The 21,195-nt window shown below is 47.2% G+C and overlaps 1 protein-coding gene across 7 annotated transcripts in view; it reads right to left on the reverse strand.

Moving 5' to 3' along the window:
* The window catches only part of LOC309612803 (kinesin-like protein KIF16B), a 295,491-nt gene that overhangs the window by 112,652 nt on the left and 161,644 nt on the right, over positions 1-21,195 (reverse strand). For all 7 annotated transcript variants that reach the window (XM_082358980.1, XM_082358978.1, XM_082358975.1 and 4 more), the window contains 2 exons: positions 20,854-20,936; positions 19,347-19,435 (listed from right to left, as the gene is read on the reverse strand). In XM_082358980.1, the coding sequence (XP_082215106.1) occupies positions 19,347-19,435; positions 20,854-20,936 (172 nt within the window). The remainder of the gene's footprint in view (positions 1-19,346; positions 19,436-20,853; positions 20,937-21,195) is intronic.

A 21,195-nucleotide genomic window follows, 5' to 3' on the forward strand; every position in this document is an offset into this window, starting at 1 on the left:
AACCACTGCAATTGTTGCTAATGAGTTGTGTGGTCTCAGAAAGTCATGAAATGTGAGTTTTAATATCTTCATCTCCAGTGTGACACTCTGAGCACCTACATATTTTACTGAGCACAGTGCCAGGTGCTGTGCAAGGCACAGGGGATACAGAAGTCCGGAAGGGAGATATGTCCCTGCCCCCATGGGGCTCCCAATCTGTAAGTGACAGTGGAATAAACATGAGGGGCACACCCAGTGTGTCACGAGCCAGGATGAGGAAGGACACGGTGTTATAACACACCGAGCGGGTGCTGGTCTCAGAATTTGGTAGGACCTAGAATCAAGGCAAGCCTCCCAAGGGAACTTCCACCTAGGCTGTGCCATTCTTCCTCGTGCATGATGCAGAAGCTCAATAAAGCCAGGTCCTGGCTTCCTGTGAGGGGAGAGGCAAGATGTGAAGCTCAACGGGACAAGAGAAGCCACACGGTGCAGGGCCTTGGAAGTTATACTGAGGACTCTGCACTTGATCCCAAAGATGGTGGCAGAAAAGTGTCTTGGAACAGGGTTGTTAGAGAGCCCACAGAGAACAGATGAGAGGAGAAGCCACGAAACAGATCAGGAGGCCTGTGTCGTCACGGAAACAAGAGATGATGGAGGCAGGACCCAGGGTCACTGGGATAAGGAAATGCCAGTATCTTCTGATACGCAGGGGTTCAGTTCAGAGAACCTGCTAATGGGCTGGATTTTGTTGGAGGTTGTGATGGGAAAGAAAGAGTCAAAGATGACCCTCAGGTTTCTGGCCAGGTCACACAGTGGGTGGGGAAGCCGAGCTTCACAGCCAAGAGGCTGTGCTAAAAGGTCAACTGGTCCGAATACAAATGCTAGTGGTTGTGAGGCTAAGCATGAGTTACTTAATCTTGGATGCTTAATTTTTACAGACTCTGAAGAAAATAACAAGCCCTCCCTCAAAGAAGACAAACATCCATCTCATCAAACAAGACCGTACATACAAAATACCTGTATCAACATCCACGAAACATCTGTATCAACATCCACAAAAGAGTCATTCTACACCTGGGTCTCAGGACTCGCATTTGACTCTCACAATGGTCCTGTGAGGTAGGTGCCATCTTTCCCCCATTTTACACACGAGCAATGGCCACGACTCCAGTAAATGGCAGAATCAATCGACTCCAGAGCCCACAATTTATCTCTATTCTGCCTTCAAGAAAGTAAGCTCGATTTTACACATGATGAATCTAATGATTCCAGGGTCAACCAAATTGAGAAGTCCAGCAGGCAGGGGATACAAACGAAGATCTAGCACTTGGGCCGTCATCAAGGATGGAGATATAGACTTGGAATTCACCAGCATCTAGATAGGAATTACCCAGGACATAGGTATGGAATGTGAATAAAGGAGCTTAGTGCAGAGTCTGGAAGACCACACACACTGCAGTGACTGGCAGAGAAGGATGGGCCCTTAAATGAGGCTGAAGATGAGCAGCTAAAGGCAGAGAGAGAGGATCCCCTTGATAAATAATGATTCCCATTTCCTCAAAATTAAGAGTTTAAAAAAAAAAAGAAAAAACAACATAAAGACGCTCAGTGCCAAATAGTCTGAGGAGAGAGTCATAATTACAAAGTCAGGGACTATATTTTAAATATGAGGTGATATCAGCTGTTGCTGGTACTGTTTAGTTTCTATTAAATATTACATATTTACTGAACATACTTTAAAATGCACCTCCTTCCATAATCAATGATAATATTTCAAACAGCAAACCTCAATAGACTGTAAAATATAAATGTGTGTTAATATCAAGGAAAGAACATCAACTGTTATTGTATTTTAATGTGGCTTCATTTTAAATAAGTGTAATTCACTATCTTACTTTACTGGAATCATCTTGGCCCCAAATGCTAATTTCCTAAATGTTATAATGAAAAGGAAAACCACAAAAGGATATAATTTTTACAGCCGCTTTTAGCATTTTTAAATGACAGTTGGAAGTAACACACACTGTGTTAGGGCCAACAAAAAAGCACAGCATACAACCTATTTTTATGAGAAATGGTGTCTTTTTTTTTTTGCATTAAAAGACATCTACCATTTTTCAGCATAACTGCACATCTTGCCATCTATATTCCTGTTATCACTGGCAACGAAAAAGCAAGGGGGTGGGAATTTCTCCGTGCACACCATTACATTGAAAGTGAGACTGTGATTATCAAGAAAAAGGAAGAGAAAGAAATTTTAATGAACTGAAAGCATACATTTCGAGTCCCTGTGTCGTCCAAATGGTGATGAGTTTGGAACTTCTCATTTCACTTTCTAAAAGGAGGAAAGTGGCTACTGGAGTCCAGCCCACTCTTGAGTGGCAGCTGTGGGGGAGGTGGCTGGGGCGTGGATGCTGATCTACAGTCCGGGGGGGGGCTCCCAGCCGACGGGGGTGAGCCAAAGCGGAGGCAGCTCCCACACGGGCATTTGCAGCAAGTATGCGAGCGGCTAAGGGAAGTTTCAGCAAGTACGCGAACAGCTAAGGGAAAAGTTCTTGGTCAATGGGGAGGCCTGGATTTTTCCTACGTGGCTTTCAGGTTATCATCAAATCCGGAGATGACCTCGTGGGCGGGCAGCCCGTGAAGGTGCACAGGGCCCTGCACTCACGTGATACTCCACTGTGGTCACCCTAAACTTCTTAATATTTGAACAAGAAGCCCCACATTTTCATTATGCACTGAGCCCTGCAAACTGTACAGCTGGTTCTGATCACGTATGTGTCATTTTTGAAAGAATCCCCAGCCTGTTGCCTGGGATGTTTGGACTCAGTCCAGAGTCTGGTAAGGGACAGATGGAAAGGATCTGGAAAAGACCAGAACTCAGTGTAGAGGGTTCCCCTCTCCTGCATCCTTCACAAGGGATTAGGGTTTGACCGCAGTGGGTCCTGTAATGGTTGAGCCCAGAATGGCCGAGCTTCTTACCACCTTACCACCCTCGGGAACTCCCTTCCAGCCAGTCTCAAATCACCTTACAGAGAGCAAATCCCAAGGAGATCGGGGGGAATCTTGGAGACTAAAGAGAAAGTTTGGATTTGGGTGCTAGAGTTTGTGCAGGTCCTATCCATGTGCAGGTCCTATCCAATCATCTCCCTGACCTTGAGAACCTCGACATTCTAGATATTCTTTAAAGGCTGAGCAGAAACCAGACACTACCCCAAGGTAGGCAAAGGGAAACTCATGAAAGAAGAACCCGGCCATTCATCCAGACTCGGACTCTGCCTGGACAGGCCTTGCAGTCATTCCTGCGTGCATCAGGGTTCATGCAAACTCGCATTAGAAAGCTAAGAATAGCTGCTTCGTAGAGACAGTTGAAACTGCCACGCTACCCACTCCCAGTCTCCCCATTTTTCCCCTCAAATCAAGTTATCCTACAGTAGAGTGACTTCATACAACTGTAATTCAAGGTGCTTATATCAAGATGAGGGTCGCACCATGCAATTTGATCTAGGAAGGTGTGAAATTAAACCTCTTTTAGGTAAAAGAGTTTATAACAAAAATATCCCTAGTATTCTGGGAGTGGTTTTCTGATTAACTTTCAAATCCCTAGTCTAGAAAGTACTGGTAAAGACTTCCCAGAAGCCAGTCTTAAGCCTTTCGCATTGCAAATGAAAAGTGCACAAAGAAACAAAGATTGCTTTTAAAAGAAAAATAGTAAAATTTGATACCACAGCATTTTAAGTGAGTTTCTCCTCAGCCTATTTCTCACAACAGTGGTATAACCTTCTCCAATAAAGTCAGCCAGGACCACCAGTAAAACCCAGGAGACCTACCTGATCGAACATAAGACCAAAGGTAGTTAGAAGTACACGGCACTCTAGAGATCATGCAATCAACTCGGCACACACCCCCGTACCCCACCCAGACACCCCTGCTCCTGCCCTCCCACTACTTTACAGGCCAGGAGACTGAGGCCTGGGGGCTGGGGGGGGGGGCGGATCAGGGAGAGGCCCAAGGTGACCTCCTCTTTAGAGAAGTCAAGAGCAAAGTTTACCTCTTCCTACTCCTCCTCCATTCCTACTTCAACTCTGGAATTCCATCTCACCTCCTTAACCAAACCACGGCAACGTGTACCACAGAAACAGCCTCCCAGAGTTGAATATGATTCACCGTTCCCAGATGGACCTCTCCCCTGTGGACAGACCAGAACAGTGTGCCACAGGGAATGTTCCTGCCACTTCATTCAGCCATGCCTGCCACACGTCCAACAAACCTTTAACAAGCACCTACTATGTGCAAGGCAGTGTGTCAGACATACAGAATGGATAAACTGTCTTCAGGTCTTAAGGGTGAATTGTAAGTGAAATATGGATGCATACGGATCACACAGAACGTGAGGTGCCCAAGGAGAAAGTTCCAGTTTTTCCTTGCCGGGGTGGAGGGAGAGCATGTAGAGCTGCATGCTTGGGAGGAGCCCTCGCTGTCTGTCTGAGCTGGGCCTTGCTTGACAGACGGACAGAACAGTGGCCACAGCGCGGGGAGTGGGAAAATCGAGTGGAACAAACATAGAAGAAGGAAGACGAAAAGAAACAAGCAAGGCACTGAGCACGGGGAACAGAAGCTAGTGGCTCACGCAGCATCAGTTCATTCGATCAACAAGCCATTCACGTGCCCGGCGCTGTCCCAGGCCCTGAGACTCAGCAAAAGGCACCAAGCCCCTGCCGTCATAAACCTTCCATTCTAGTGTGGGTGGGGGGAGAAGGACAGCTAACCAACAGTGAAAATGTTTCGTGATTCGTGCTGTGAAATAGCCTGAAGCCAGGAGGGAGGGTGGAGAGAGAGCTGATGGAGGGCGTGACCAACACGCGGGGGAAGCCAGGCCAGTGACCGGGGACAACATGTGGCACGCGGGAAGCACAGCAAGACTGGAATGGCGAGAGCAGGTGCAACCAGGGGACAGTGATGGGATGAGAGCAATTGTGGCCCAAGAAGGGGCCGTGGCCCAGACCACCCGGGACCCTACAGGTCACAGAGGACAGGCAGAGCCCTGTCCACCAGGGCTCCTGGAGGACAGAGACCCAGCTGAGCTGTGTATCCTGAGGGCCTTCTGCAAGGCACACAGTAGGTGTTCAACCAATGACTGCTCCGGGTAGAGCTTTGAAGTCAGCGACATGAGGCTGAGAGCCAGACCCCAATTACACAGAGTCACGGAACACCTGGGCGAGGAGGCGATGACGTCAGCCCGGGCAGAGTTCTCTGTGCCCTAAGAAATAACAACCGGCGGTGCTTCCAGCCTTCTCAAGATGAAAGTAATTAACTGCAGCAAAGGTAGAAAATACAGGGGAGTAAAATACAGTCAAGTCTCTCACCACGATCGCGGCATCTTGGTAAACAGCCTTCGGCCTCACAGCCGAACACACACGCACACGGATGAAAGCCGACCACAGAGTTTATTGTGTAGCCTTTTCCTCTTAATACACACCTTGGACAAATCCCCAAGTCATTAACTATCATTCCACAACACAGTTTAATATCATGCCATTTCAGAATACCGACGCACCAGGCTTTATGGGAGCAATCTCACATGGCTGGAAATGTACATGGCAGATGATCCTGATGAAGCGGTTTGGTGGGATCTACACGGGGTAGCCCAAGAGGAGGTGCGTTTAGGAAAAGAGAAGCTGTGCATATTTGTGGGCAGAGAAGGGGGGTTTGAAGACGTGAAAAAGACTCGAAATGCACCACAGCTCCTCTGCCCTGGCAAGACACCCCTGAAGTGAAGAGCTCTGCGGGTCTGCTTTGCACACCTGTACTCCTTTGATACCGCGTGCTGAGGGACACGATGCTCACACGCTCAACCAGGCAGGGCTTGAAACATGAGCCTCACATCACGGGGCTGAGGGAGGTCTCGGCAGCGCCTATGTACCTCCACGGGGCTGGCCGCCCTCCCCCAGCCCTCCCCTGCCATCGCCTCTTCTAGGTCTCAGGCCTCCCTTCCTCATTTCTCTCTGACGTCTCTCTCCGTCCCTCCCCTTGTTGTTTTAATGTAAGCAGCAGATATCGTCAAATAAAGAATTCTGGGGCGTGTGGATTTAGCTGACAAATAATAAAGTGGGAAAGATTTATATAAGCTGATTAATTGCAATGTAATCAATTTATGTGGGCAAAAAGAAGAAACAGTTCCAAGAGTCCTCAATGATGAAGCAAGAGTTACATGATGATATAAACATGGGATGAAGAAGCGTGTTGGATGGCCTGGGGACAAGTTCCCAGGAAAACAGTAAAAGAAAAAGCAGAACACAGAGCTGTATATAGAGTGAGAGCTCAATGTTGTTTTTTTAAAATACTTTTTAGAATGCATGATTATAGTACCTGATGTACAATTAAACATATATAGTATAAAATATAAGTAAATATTACAAATATAAACCAATCATTATTTCTTGGTGGAAGGACTGTGAATGCTTGTGATTACTTCATTCATTTCTGAATGTTTTACTTTTTTTGTAATAAGCATTTCAATTTATAATGAGACAATCTACCTGTTTCAAACATTTTTCTCAATCTACTGTGATTATAGCAACCGTTTTACTTCCTTTTTGCGTCTACAAATCTCTAGTTGATTTCCATTCATCTCCAGCAATGACGATGATTAACCTCAGTAGATCATAAAATTTGGGGGTTGCTGATGGTGACTAAATATCTGAGGTCACTGATGTGGGACACGGCTGTTCGAGGTTAGGATTACGGTCTGGGATAAAAGAAGGGGGTGGAGGGTCCTCATTACGGCACAACAATTCACACACACACACAGACACACACACACACACACACACACACACACATTCAATCAACAGTTGCTTCCCAAACACCTACTTAGAAGCAGGGGTACATTATTAAGAAAATCAAACCTTTTCACTAAATATACTAAACATATTCCATTAAATACCCAGACCAAGAATGGGCAAATAGTTGCACCAAAAGCCACAATTTCAGCAACTATTTAAAGTGCTACCACAGAGACAGGATGCTACGTATAAAGAGCCAAGGAGATGAAATCTGGGCTGGGGTTGGTAGGGCCTCCCCGAGGAAATGACACTGAAACTGACATCTTAGAGAGGATGTGGGATTTAGCCACGTGAAGAGCGGGCGGACACACGGACGAGCGGTCCAGGAGGAGGAAACAGCACGTTTCCAGCAAAGCCCTGGAAGCAGGAACAGATACGTATGTACATCAGGAACCCTTGCCTGAATCAGCAACAAGCTCTAATCAAATGAGTCAACAAATTACAGAGAGCTCACGGCAGGTAATCAAGTTAATACAAGATGTTACTTCAGAGGAAAATCATGCTGTCATGTAGGACGAAGAGGAATCTGCTACCTTCCACCCTTGCCCATAACTGCTATCCATCACTGCACTGGGCAAAGGCTCGCTTCCTCAGCTGGCCCATACAATTCAGCTTTAGATCATGCAATTATACAATGAGGGAAGCAGAAATGCTGCCCCTGAGCAGACAACGCAAACCTGAAGGAACAGAATGAAGACAGATTGCACTTGGAATCCTACAACTCATTGTTCCGCTCCTTTTTTTTTTTTTTTTTTAATTAATTAATTTATTTATTTATTTTTGGGTGTGTTTGGTCTTCATTGCTGTGCGTGGACTGTCTCTAGTTGTGGCGAGCGGGGGCTACTCTTCATTGTGGTGCGTGGGCTTCTCACTGCAGTGGCTTCTCTTGTTGCAGAGCACGGGGTCTAGTCACATGGGCTTCAGTACTCGTGACACACGGTCTCAGTAGTTGTGGCTCACGGGCTCTAGAGCGCAGGCTCAGTAGTTGTGGCACACGGGCCTGGTTGCTCCGTGGCATGTGGGATCTTCCTGGACCAGAGCTCAAACCTCTGTCCCCTGCATTGGCAGGTGGATTCTTAACCACTGTGCCACCAGGGAAGCCCCCATTCTGCTACTTTGGAAACAGGAAACAAAGAAGCTCATCATTTAAACTGGCTCACAGTGGAGTTATATTCAAGGACAAGAAAGAAAAAGCTAAGTCAGTACAGACAGACTTCACTTTACTGCACTTCGCAGATATTGCTTTTTTTTTTTTAACAAATTGAAGGTTTGTGGCAACCCCACATCGAGCAAGTCAACTGGCGCCATTTTCCCAGCAGCATTTGCTCACTTCATGTCTCTGTGTCACATTCTATTTAATTTTTTTTAACGTCTTTATTGGAGTATAATTGCTTTACAATGTTGTGCTAGTTTCTGCTTTATAACAAAGTGAATCAGCTATACATATACATATATCCCTATATCTCCTCCCTCTTCAGTCTCCCTCCCACCCTCCCTATCCCACCCCTCTAGGTGGTCACAAAGCACGGAGCTGATCTCCCTGTGCTATGTGACTGCTTCCCACTAGCTAGCTATTTTACATTTGGTAGTGTATATATATCCATACCACTCTCTCACTTTGTCCCAGTTTACCCTTCCCCCTCCCCGTGTCCTCAAGTCCGTTCTCTACTTCTGCATCTTTATTCCTGTCCTGCCCTTAGGTTATCAGAACCATTTTTCTTCTTTTTTTAGATTCCATATATATGTGTTAGCAAACGGTACTTGTTTTTCTCTTTCTGACTTACTTCACTCTGTATGACAGACTCTAGGTCCATCCACCTCACCACAAATAACTCAATTTCATTTCTTTTTTTGGCTGAGTAATATTCCATTGTATATATGTGCCACATCTTCTTTATCCATTCATCTGTCGATGGACACTTAGGTTGCTTCCATGTCCTGGCTATTGTAAATAGAACTGCAATGAACACTGTGGTACATGACTCTTTTTGAATTACGGTTTTCTCAGGGTATATGCCCATTAGTGGGATTGCTGGGTCGTATGGTAGTTCTATTTTTAGTTTTTTTTTTTTAACATCTTTATTGGAGTATAATTGCTTTACAATTGTGTGTTAGTTTCTGCTTTATAACAAAGTGAATCAGTTATACATATACATATGTTCCCATATCTCTTCCCTCTTGCATCTCCCTCCCTCCCACCCTCCCTATCCCACCCCTCTAGGTGATCACAAAGCACCGAGCTGATCTCCCTGTGCTATGCGGCTGCTTCCCACTAGCTATCAATTTTACGTTTGGTAGTGTATATATGTCCATGCCACTCTCTCACTTTGTCACAGCTTACCCTTCCCCCTCCCCATATCCTCAAGTCCATTCTCTAGTAGGTCTGTGTCTTTATTGCCATCTTACCACTAGGTTCTTCATGACCTTTTTTTTTTTCCCCTTAGATTCCATATATATGTGTTAGCATATTGTATTTGTTTTTCTCTTTCTGACTTACTTCACTCTGTCTGACAGACTCTAACTCCATACACCTCACTACAAATAACTCAATTTTGTTTCTTTTTATAGCTGAGTAATATTCCATTGTATATATGTGCCACATCTTCTTTATCCATTCATCCGATGATGGACACTTAGGTTGCTTCCATGTCCTGGCTATTGTAAATAGAGCTGCAATGAACATTTTGGTACATGACTCTTTTTGAATTATGGTTTTCTCAGGGTATATGCCCAGTAGTGGGATTTCTGGGTCGTATGGTAGTTCTATTTTTAGTTTTTTAAGGAATCTCCATACTGTTCTCCATAGTGGCTGTATCAATTTACATTCCCACCAACAGTGCAAGAGGGTTCCCTTTTCTCCACACCCTCTCCAGGATTTATTGTTTGTAGATTTTTTGATGATGGCCATTCTGTCTGTGTCACATTTTAGTAATTCTCACTATCCTGAAAACTTCTCATTCTTATCATATTTGCTACAGTGATCTGTGATCCGTTATCTTTGATGTTACTATTGCAAAAACATTGTGACTCTCTGAAGGCTCAGATGATGGTTAGCATTTTTTAGTAATAAAGTGTTTTTAAATTAAGGTATATACATTTTTTAGACATAATCCTACTGCACACTTAACATACAGTATAATGTAATACTACAGTATAAACATAATTTTTAAATGCACTGGGAAACCAAACACTTCGCATGACTCTCTCTATTGTGTATCTGCTCTATCACGGTGGTCTGGAACCCGGCCCGCCACATCCCCGGGGCCTGCCTGAAATTGACGTTGCTCTCTGTTAATGGAGGAAGAAGCTCACTTCTTTCAGCTTCGTTCACCGCAAGTTCCCCAAAACTGTGCAACTTCACAAGCTATTTAAGGCTCTACAGCAACTGCCAAGTGAGTAAATGGTCCATGAAAAAGCGACACCACTGAAACCAAAGACTGGAGAGGAAGTCAGCCTTGCAGCAAAGCAAACTTTTGAAAGATGGAAAGGCCCAATAAAACAAACCAGCAGAGACAAACACAGTAAATAACCATCAGCTAAAACACAGCCAAATCACCAGCACCATAAATATTGCCAACCACTATATGTATAAAACTTTCACGCTCAAGGTCAGCAAGAAAAAAAAAGGATAAAACAATGTGTAAAGCCCCAGAAAGTGAGAGAGAAAAGTGGGGCTAGCAGGGCACTGTATCCACGGGCAACGCAATCTTTCCTCCCAGGACCCGTAGTGAGGACATGACCTCACCTGACGGTGCGGGTCTTACCAAGAGTATCTCCAGCTATGACCAGGCTCTGTTTCTGAAGCCCCTTTTACATTGGTATGAATTAAGGGGAAGAACTGAATTCACTTAGTTCACATGTATTACATGGCTATTAAGTTCCAGGTGCGATGCTGGGAACTGAGTGAACAGATTAGATCCTGTGCCTGTTTCCTGGAAGCTGACAGAAATCTAGAGGGAAGCTAAGCTCAGTACAGCGAAGGACGCACCTGGTTACTGATGTTTTCTTACTCTCTCCCCGGTGTGATGTATTTATCCTTCCAGTTGAAGGAAGGCAGAGAGGGAGGGAAGGAGGGAAGAAATAGGAAGGGAGAGCCTAAGGAAGAAATAGGGAAGGGGTTGGAGAGAGGAAGGAAAATGAAACTACTTTCTTTTCCTACAACTGTTGTCAGCTGGTAAGAAGTCCTCACCAGTACTGTATCTTGGTGCTTCCGGCTTTCTGCATCGCAATCCCGGAACTCCTCATGCGGAATATAGTTCCTTCCGGCTTTACATTCCGAAAACCCCATCCCTACTCTAAACCTGAAGGAGCCGGAAGGCTGGAGCGAACCGCACACAGCACGGAGCTCTGCAAGGGACAAATGAGGTGCCTGATGAACCCCGGGTGATGATGAGGATGCCCAGGACAGGCTTCCAGAGAGAGCCACTGTTAGCAGGATTGCCTAGACTCCAGCTGCTGCGAATACAGCTTAGAGCTGCATCCAGGAGGGTGTGTTCGTATCAACACAGTCTATGAGTCAAGAGGATCCCTTTCCAGTTTGCAAGGAAAGGGAAACTCTCATGTGGTATTGGTGGGAGATAAATAGTGGCGATACGTACAACCATCCTATAGAACAGTTTGTGAACATCTATCAAGAGCCTTAACACTATCAATATATATACCCTCTGGCCTGGTAATCCCATTCTACTTTTTCTCACCTGAGGAAGTAATACTCACGGATAAGCACAAAGATTTAGCTACAAATGTGTTCACCCCAACTGCCTGCCATAGTTCAAAGCTAGACAACAAAACGCCTACCAACAGAAGATAAGTAAGGTATGGCAATATCCATACAACGGAATCTCACATGGATGTTAAAGTGATGTCGGTTAATACATATGAAGGGGAAAGATATATAAGTGCATAAAACTGTTACAAGCCCAGTGTGAACCCATCCCCGTAAAAGAACACATATAAACGTATATAAGTATAAATGTATGTATGTAAATGTATGTACATATACATGCGCACACAGAGAGAGAGAGACAGAGATGGCTAGACGGTGGGACAGAGGTATAGACTAGAATATACAGCAACGTGTTCACTGTCGTAGTTTCTTCTTTTTTGCTTGTTTGTGATTTCTAAATTTTCCATAATGATTAACACATGAAAATAAAAAGTTAGGTTAAAAATAACCATCACTCATCCGTCCTTATCCCCTGATTGTTGATGACTTCAGACAGTCCTCAGAGTCAGGGGCCTTGCACTGAGCCCTGAGTTGGCCCTGACACCCATCAACCCCATCAGCGCTACGTTCCATAAAGCTCCTTGGACGGCTTGCCAAAGAGAGGTTTGATTTTTGACTTTCGATATTTTTGGCCCAACCGCATTTGAAACCCAGGCATTTCTCCTCTTCAGAATTTCTTCAAATGCAGTATATCCATTTAAACAGGCTCGCCACTGGTTAGTGCTTAAAGGAGGATAACGCACAAATGAAATTTTCTCCCTTTATTTTTAAGACTGAAATGAACTTGGAATGTATATAATTTTGCTCAGAGCACTTTCAAAAAGCTGTGAAAGCTCCAGCTTTCTGCCAAGTTAGCCGCCTGTTTGCAGCCTCAGAGCAAGACAGCGGATGCCTGAGGAGTGGGCTTAGTTTCTTCTTAAAGACACTGGGCCTTGAGGAGGAATGTTTCCCCTGCAGCAAAACTGTTTCCTGGCAAAGACCCTGGCTGGGCGCTTCTCCAAAGCGGAGCTGACTCCCAAAGGAAGTCACCAGGCTGCTTTGCCTCCTCCAAAAATTCTCTGGCACTAAGTACCACGCATGTGTGCCTACAAATCCTGGTTTCCAGAAAGCCTACGATGTGGGCCAGCAGTGAGTTCCTAAACTACCTTAGAAACGATACATCCAACATGACGTGCCCAGTGGGGCTGATAAAATGTTCCTGGGTAGCAAAGACTTCACTTTTAAAAAGTCCAAATCTTACTATGATTCAGAGCATGGGTTTTTTCGGAGAAAAATTCTCTTTGGAGAATTACTAGGTTGCCTGTTGAGACCAACTGCTTTGAAGATAAGTTGGATCTTACTGGATACAGTAATTTGCAAACCTGATGTAATTCTTTCAGAGAGCTTTGCTCTAAGAGGAACTGAGTACTAAGTAGCATAGATTTTTAATCTGCTGCAAAAAAACATATTCAGGTCTATAGGATACCAAGGAAACCAAGAGATGTGAATGTGCAACAGTCAAGAAAGCCACAAAACGTGCATGAAGTGCACCTGTGTGCGTCAGAGCCTCACAAAGATAAGGCCCAGCTAGTCTGGAGATGCTAAACAGCGCGTAAGGACCCACCTGAAGCACGAGGCACCTGGACACCAAGGAGCTGACACATCTCCCGCGCTGAGAGCATTTCGGCTGCAAACCTACATCTTGGTGAACGTCCGTGAAGTGCCCACTGCGTGTGAGATGCTGGAGGTTCAAAGAGGAGCAGGGCACGGCCCCGCCCTCAGGAAGCCTAGTGGGAAAGCAGGCACCAGCATCGACTAAAGGAATCGGGAAAAAGCTATGATGATAAAGGTGTGCACCAAACACCTGCCAGAGGACGAAGAGGAAGCACTCCGCTCAAACTGGACATGCACAGAGTGCTTCTGAGGAGACAGTTCCTACACTCACCTTGAAAGATGAAGAGGACTGCCCACGGGAAGAAGAGTGGGAGGGTTCTGTGGACAGTCTTATAGATGGACTTGGCCTGGAGAGAGGTGTGAAAGACGTTCTGTCCACTTAAACCGAAGCCTGAAGATCAAGGTGGAAAGTGGCAGAAGATAATGGTGGGAGACAAATGGGTGCTTATGTCGGGGCCTGGAGGGCATCCCAGAGGCACTGAGGGCCGGGCCACTTGCTGGGTGGGAAGAGGAGGGGCTCCTGCAGGAAGAAGGGGTCACCACGAAGGGCTAATGGGGTGCGGTGAGCCCCACCCTTCGGCTCAAGGCCGGACAGGTTCCAGGGGCAGGTCCGCGAGTCCCCCCTGCGTCGCCTCGTAGAGGAAACCAGGAATCGCGTGCAGGGTCGCGAGGGCCCTGATGATTCCAGGGCAACAGGGGCTCCTCACGGACGGAACATGTCGGCCACTTAGAGAGGAAAATCCCTCTGGCTCATTCCCCCACGATGATGGGCAGCAAGATTCTCAGAGTGAACTTGCTCGAGGTGTGGGTGGGCACAGCAAGAGGGAGAGAGCTGGGCAGACAGAGTCCCTGGGTGGAGCCAATTCGGGGAGAAAAATTATTTTCTCCAGGGATACTGTGGGCCGTGACTTCTATTAGGTAACTGGAAAGCTGGCTGGTGCTTAAGGGAAAGGAGCAGCTGACACTAAAGAAGAGTCCCGGCCTCTTAACAAAGACGTGTTCATGAGGGTTGTTTTTTTTTTAAATAAATAAATATATTTATTTGTTTGTTTATTTTTGGCTGCGTTGGGTCTTCGTTGCTGCACGCGGGCTTTCTCTAGTTGCAGTGAGCGGGGGCTACTCTTCTTTGTGGTGCGCGAGCTTCTCATTACGGTCACTTCTCTTGTTGCGGAGCACAGGCTCTAGGCGCGCAGGCTTCAGTAGTTGTGGCACGTGGGCTCAGTAGTTGTGGTTCGAGGGCTCTAGGGCGCAGGCTCAGTAGTTGTGGCGCACGGACTTAGCTGCTCCACAGCATGGGGGATCTTCCCGGACCAGGGCTCAAACCCATGTCCCCTGCATTGGCAGGCGGATTCTTAACCACTGCACCACCGAGGAAGTCCCTTCACGAGGGTTTAATGAGAGAAACAAAGAAGAAGAGAGGAGGTTTGGGGCAGGGGAGGGGGCGGTGCTGGGGGGCAGCTAACATTTATTAAGCCAATACTTGGCGTCAGGGAATCATTAAGAAGGCCAAAAGCCAGTTCGCCTAAGAGGGAGAAAGTTTTAAAAGTAGGAGAACGCTGATCCCAAACTGGTCCTAAGAGAGGTAAATACGGGGTGAGGGACCCCAAACTCTGCACTGTCACCAGGGCCGGGCCACCTGCTGAAGCCTGTGAGACCCATCGCAGGGTAGGTGGATACAGACCCCCTACGGTGAGGAGCGGGGGCGCTGCGGCCAGGGGCCTGGGTGGAGCTGCACAGCTGCCCTCACTCAGAGTCAACCCAGAGGAGTCCAAGCGTCACGGGCAAAGACAAGGCTCCCGGCTCCCCGCTTTCTGCCAGGCTTTACCACAGTCTTCCTTGTAAACTGAATCACGCTCCAAGGGGACTGAGCCCCAGCACAGGCTGGCCAAACAAGGGCCCTCACCCAGCAGCTGAGTGGATGCAGAAAGAGCAGGAGGACTTGTCTACGGGGGACCCGTGTTCACCCTGCGCCTGTGACAGGCTGCAGAGGCCCCCGCGCTCCCCACGGGGCGCCTGGCGGCTGATCCTGTGCTCACGTGCAGTCACTCCCAGGAGGAAGTTCGCGGCCCGGGGCCCGGTTTTTCAAGGCCGTGCTCAGGATCCTCCCTGCCTCTCGACAAGCTGGCCCTCCTCCCGTATCTGTATTTCAGCTGGAGAGCATGCGACACCGAACCGATTATTTAAGCCAGAAAATGGATGTCACCAGCTTGTCCTTCTTCCCCTCCCACATCCCACTGTCCATTCGGGCCTCATCACTTCCCGCCCTGGGCACCTGTGCAGCCCACCCCTGCCTCTAGCTTCCTTCCACCGCTGCCTCAGTTCAGGCCTCTCACCTCCACGTCCTTCTCACAGCTCCCTCGGCGCCCTCACTGTTCCCTCTCGGGACAAATATGATCACATCGCTCCTTGGCTAGAAACACCTCCTGAAGCCCTACCCCACGGACTGGGCATTGAGATACAGGCGAACGAGCGGGTTGAACTGAACTTGGCAGGGCTTGAGGGAGGTCATCAGGAAGTGGATCCCTGTCAGATGGACACTCATCACTTATTTACTAAACTTACTGGGTGAGCTGAATTTCAGATCTTCCATCTTTCTATATTTCCAAACACTATTTTCCAGATTGGAAATTCTTAAAGAAAATGGAAAGAAAACAAAGAGTGAAGAAAAACCACAGTGAGGTACCACGTCACACCCATTAGGGCGGCCACCATCAAAAACAAAACAAAAGAAAAAAACTAACAAGAAAAAAACCCAGAAAGTAACACATATTGGTGAGGATGTGGAGGAACTGGAACCCTCGTGTACTGTTAGTAGGAATGTAACATGGTTGTACCTAAGATAGAAAACAGTGTGGCAGTTTCTCAAAAAAATTAAAAGCATAATTACCATATGATCCAACAATCCCACTTCTGGGTATATACCCAAAAGAACTGAAAGCAAGGGCTCAAAACAGATATTTGTGCACCTGTGTTCAGAGCAGCATTATTCACAATTGCCAAAAGGTGGAAGCAACCCAAGTGTCCATTGACAGATGAATGGATACATAAGATGTGACATATACATGCATTGGAATGTTATGCAACTTTAAAGAGGAAGAAACTCTGATACTTGCTACAACATGGATGAACTCTGAAGGCATTATGCTAAGTGAAAAAAGCCAGTCACAAAAAGATAAATAATGTATTAATCCACTTATATGAGGTACCCAGAGTAGTCAAATTCAGAGACAGAAAATAGAATGGCGGTTGCCAGGGGTGAGGGGGAGGGGGTTGGGATATTACTGCTTAATGGGTGCAGAGTTTCAGTTTTATAGGGAAAAATTTCTGGAGGTTAGCTGCAACGATGTGAACACACTTAACACTACTGTACGCCTAAAAATGGTTAAGGTGGCAAATTTCATGTTAAGTGTATCTTAGCACAATTTTAAAAAAAGAGTGAAGAAATGAGTTGGCAAATGCTTATGAGTATAGAGAAAATAATTCTCTGTTGTATTTTGGTCCGTACATTTTATTCATAATCATACATTCTAAACACACTAACCAGAACTTATAAAAACATTCCATGTACACAGGTGCTGTGAATGTGCCAGCAGAACCTGAGATGCCATCTCTCCTGCTCCATCCTCCCAAACCCCAAAGTGCATTTCCTCAAAGAATAGACATCTGTTGATCAAAGCAAACTGCTCACGCCCAGGCACGGCTTTCAGAGCGCCCCTCAGTCAGGCCCCAACCTGCGGAATCCTCTTATCTCTTCCCAAGCTCAGCATGACTCTGGCCAGCACTCACCGTGTTTGCTCATAAAATGTTCCTTCCCAGTACATCTCTCCAGGGGAAAACCTCTTCCTGCAAACATCTCAGGGCCCAGCACAGAATCCAGTTTTTTTTGTGAATCTTGAACAGAATTCTCAAGTGGAACAGAAGGGAGTGATTTGGGGTTCCTACCTGGCGGGCATCCAGGGCTAAATCTCTGGCTGGTGTTCTATCCGCTTTGTTCTCCGAGATAAGGCATCTTTATAGACTTCTAACGTCTTCATATCCTCAACTACGGAGAAGAAAGTGCTAGACCAGGGACTTAGGAGGGTTACTACTTAAGGCTCCTCACAGCCCTGCTATGCCCTCCACACCACCCTCCTCTTGCCATGGGCCCCAGCTATTTACTACAGGCTGCGCATTGCTATGGCAATGAGAGTTCACAGAAGAGGGGGAGAACTGGGGAGGATGTTACATAGGGGACAAAGCCTGGTCTCCATAAGCGTTGAGGACAAGTGGGTTCCCGTTATTTAGGCTTATGGCACAGATCCCATGATGCTGGCTGGAGGTGATCTCAACATCAAGAAAGATTCTTTCTGAAAGTCTCTGGTTTTCTAAATCACCCAACACATTGCAAGGCATGGATACCGGAAGAGAATCCCTTCCAAGCATGTCAATTTGCACCACTCCCTTCCCATTGGCCCTCCCAGGTCACAGGCTACTAATCCTGAATCATGTAACTTCCATGACTTCACGTTAAGTGGGTTCACACCCATGTGTCTGTTTTCTTAGGCAGAGAGAACACGGCACCTGACACTTATGGACTCTCCTCGCCCTCAGTAAATACGCGCCGCCCTGTTGAAGCATCTCAGCCCTACGTTTCCATCTTGAGAGACTAACACGCTCTGTGTGCAGGCGGCTTATTAGATTTAAGTAACAACTATTCAGCTAGTGTCCAAGCAGTGAACATACTTCTTTCAACGTTCTTCCCTTTTATCGCGTGGTGCTTAATTTAGGCTAAGGATATTCACACCTGTAACATCAAAAAAGGTAAAAACAGCCCAGCTTAGCTTTAATCCCGCTTTGTTTTGCCGAGTTGCCGGAGCACAGAACTTTACAAGGTGTCTGCTTCCCATAAATCAGAGGCAGCAACTTTTCTCCAGTTATGTTTTAATTCATGGGTAATCATTCTCTATAGCAGGTGGCAAGTTGGGGGCGGGGCCTGGAGTCGGGGGAATGAAGGTATGATGAGGTATTAAGTCATCTGAATTTGAATTTGTACAAATGAGTATTGCAAGGGTGGCAGATATGAAATGTGTCTGCTAATTGAAGCCAGATGAACACGATGCATCATGGCAACATCCAACCCATCCAGAACCATCTCCCAGCCGACCGCAGAGTGTTTCTCATTGAATTCTCTGACTACCTTGGCCTAAGTCTTCACTTCGTCATGAGGCCCTCTTCCCACCTTTTGCCTGAGGATCCTGAACATGAACTCGAGGCTATTCAACCAACTGCAGTGTCATTTGGAAACCGACTCGTGCACAGAAACACATTCCTTTTCACGATGTGCCATTTCCCACCATTTAGAACACCCATGCCCAGAGGAACTAGTGAAAAACCTTTCCCCCCCCAAAGGACACATGTGTCTTACTAAAATTTCATTCTTAATCTGTTTGCTAAACGTTCATCAAGCATGTTACGTGAATGACACTCTAGAATACAGAAATCAGTAAGATAAGCCTCTGACCTCGAAAAACTTCCAACCTAATAGGAAAGATACACAGACTGAACCCTCACCCCCACCGCCAGCCCAGGCTGCTCACCCCTGCCTCCCGCACCTCAGGAGCAGGTGTATCACCTGCCCAACTGTTTAAACCCGGAGCCTGGGAACCGCCCTTGATTCCACGATGCTCCGTCACTATGGTGACCACCCAGACCCAAGCCACTGGTACCTCCCACCGGGACTAAGGAAGTAGCTTCCTAAATGGTCTCTCACTTCTATGCTACATTCTCCAAATGACACACAGCCTAATATTTGTAGTAAATTTATCTTCACGTTCCTCTACTGCTTAAAGACCTCAAATGGTTAGAAAACAGGCAAACTCCTTCCAGGGGCCTCCAAGGCCCCACGTCGGCTGCCCCCTGCCGCCAGCCCTCCCTCCCCTCATCCTGTGTCGTGATTATAACTAAGTTAAAGGATGTCCATACACAGCAAGGGCTGGAAAGGAACCTGGAAAATGACTACAGCTGATTTGATAAGGAGGCCTGACTGCAGAAGTTTTATTTTATTTAACTGACTTCTTTTTTTAATTAATGACTTTAATGGGGTCGACACGACAAACACCACAACAGTGACAACCCCAGGGGAGGCAACGCCGCAGTCCACTCACCCTGGGTTGTACAGCATGACGGCAGAGAGGTTCTCGCAGGACTTGGACAGGTCGGTCATGGACAAGCTGAGGGAGGACAGAAGGCCACTCTAAGAGCAGACACAGGGCAGAGCGGTTACCTCGGCAGCAAGAGAAGGCCATGCTCTGTGCTCCCCGCTCTCCACTGGGGAGAGGCAGTGAGGGGCTCACGCCCCCCATCAGCCTGCACACAACCAGTCTCTCTGAGGATGCACATCAGGGGTCAGGCCAGGGATCCGTCTGGAACCCAAGCCCCACGCTAAGGCCAGCAGGGCCCCAGGGCGCTCGGATGGGAACTGCACAGCCCTGTGGATCTCCCTGACCCGGCTGCTGCGTTCAAGTGGAGGGAAGGGGTGACAGCATCTGTGTCAACCCTGTCCCCTGGCAGAAGCAGCCCTCACACTTGCTGAGTGACGAAGAGGGAGGCAGAGAGGTGAAGGGGGACCAAGAGAGCAACAGCCCAACCTGTTCTGCTTCCACGGAAAGTTACCAGCAAACCTGTTTCCTTCCCTGCACCTCTGTCCTGAAAAGGGCCCTCTAGGGCGACTCTGGGCTGTAACAGACAAGAGGCTTCACAGGCTGGAACTGGCAGCCCTGGAGAAGGCTGGGGTTTGCAGTTTTCTTGTTATTCCGCATTTAAGGCACTGGCAACTCTGGGCAGCCCCGGCAAAAGCAGGCTGAGATGAGGGGCTGCATAACTCAGGGTGAAGGGCCACACGTCCGGGTCAGCGTTCAGGGCTGCAGCCCCGGCTCCCCGCTTGCTGGCCACGGGACAGGCCAGCCTCAGTTTCTCATCTCGAACATCTATGATGTGGGTGTAATAACAGCCTCTGTGCACGTAAACTGGTACATGTGGAGGTTCTGCACAGTGCCTGGCTCACAGAAAACTCAGCTGTGACTTCATTCTCTTCCTCAGTCTAAGGTCAACACGGTGTCCTAGACAGATTTCTCTCCCTTCCATTTCTTCCCGTCTCTTTCTGGTCCTCTGCCCATCTCCCTCATCCAGCACTTCAAGTGCCCTCTGGTCATCCCCATCCAAGCTGAAGTCTCTTCCAATCGTCCTAAGCTCACCCCCTCTCTGCTTCACACCCTAATCAAAAATCCAATTTACTGTGAATGAAAATTACAAGTGAGCCAACATTTGGATGAAAGTGATTCTGATATGGGGTTAACTCTTAAAACAGATGCTCTTGAGTGGAAGGCACTCTCCACTTAATGGGAAATGATGCCCACCTCCTTTCAGGGGATGCAGGGCTCAACAGGAGGGTCGAGAAGCAGTGTCTCTCCTCCTGCTCTGGATCTGACTTGCTAGCCTATTTCACCAGGGAGCCATCCGCTGGGAAACAAACCCTCTAGAATCAGTCCAGGCTATGGGTTGATTTGTGCTCCAGAAAGTTAAACTGCTGGAACCAGAGTGGAGACCCCCCTCTTCCCCCACCCCAGCCCCTCCCAGAGCGGAACTGGCTACAGGAGATTCCATGCTGCTCACCTTCCTCTTCTCCCTGAGCCTGGCGGCCTCCTTCGGATGGTTAAAGCGAAACATATTGGTTCTTCCCAAGAGTATCACGGCACCTAAGAACACACAGAAACAGCAATGAGCTTACAGTGAGCAACCTGGTTAGCTGGTGACATTCTAACATGGAATCCTGCAGCTGAGATGTGATTTCCAGCGTACTACACAACAATAGAGTTAAGGGGAGGCTTTCGTCGCAAAAGTCTGCTTACATAAGCCAATTCTAAATCTTCAAATGCTTTTATTTTTAGAGCCGAGTGTCACAATACTCATGTTACCCAGGGCAGAAGTGAGGGATCTAAGCATTACAATATCGTA

Source organism: Balaenoptera borealis (genome assembly GCF_965194805.1).
Source record: "Balaenoptera borealis genome assembly, chromosome: 16".
NCBI classification, from domain to species: Eukaryota; Metazoa; Chordata; class Mammalia; order Artiodactyla; family Balaenopteridae; genus Balaenoptera; species Balaenoptera borealis.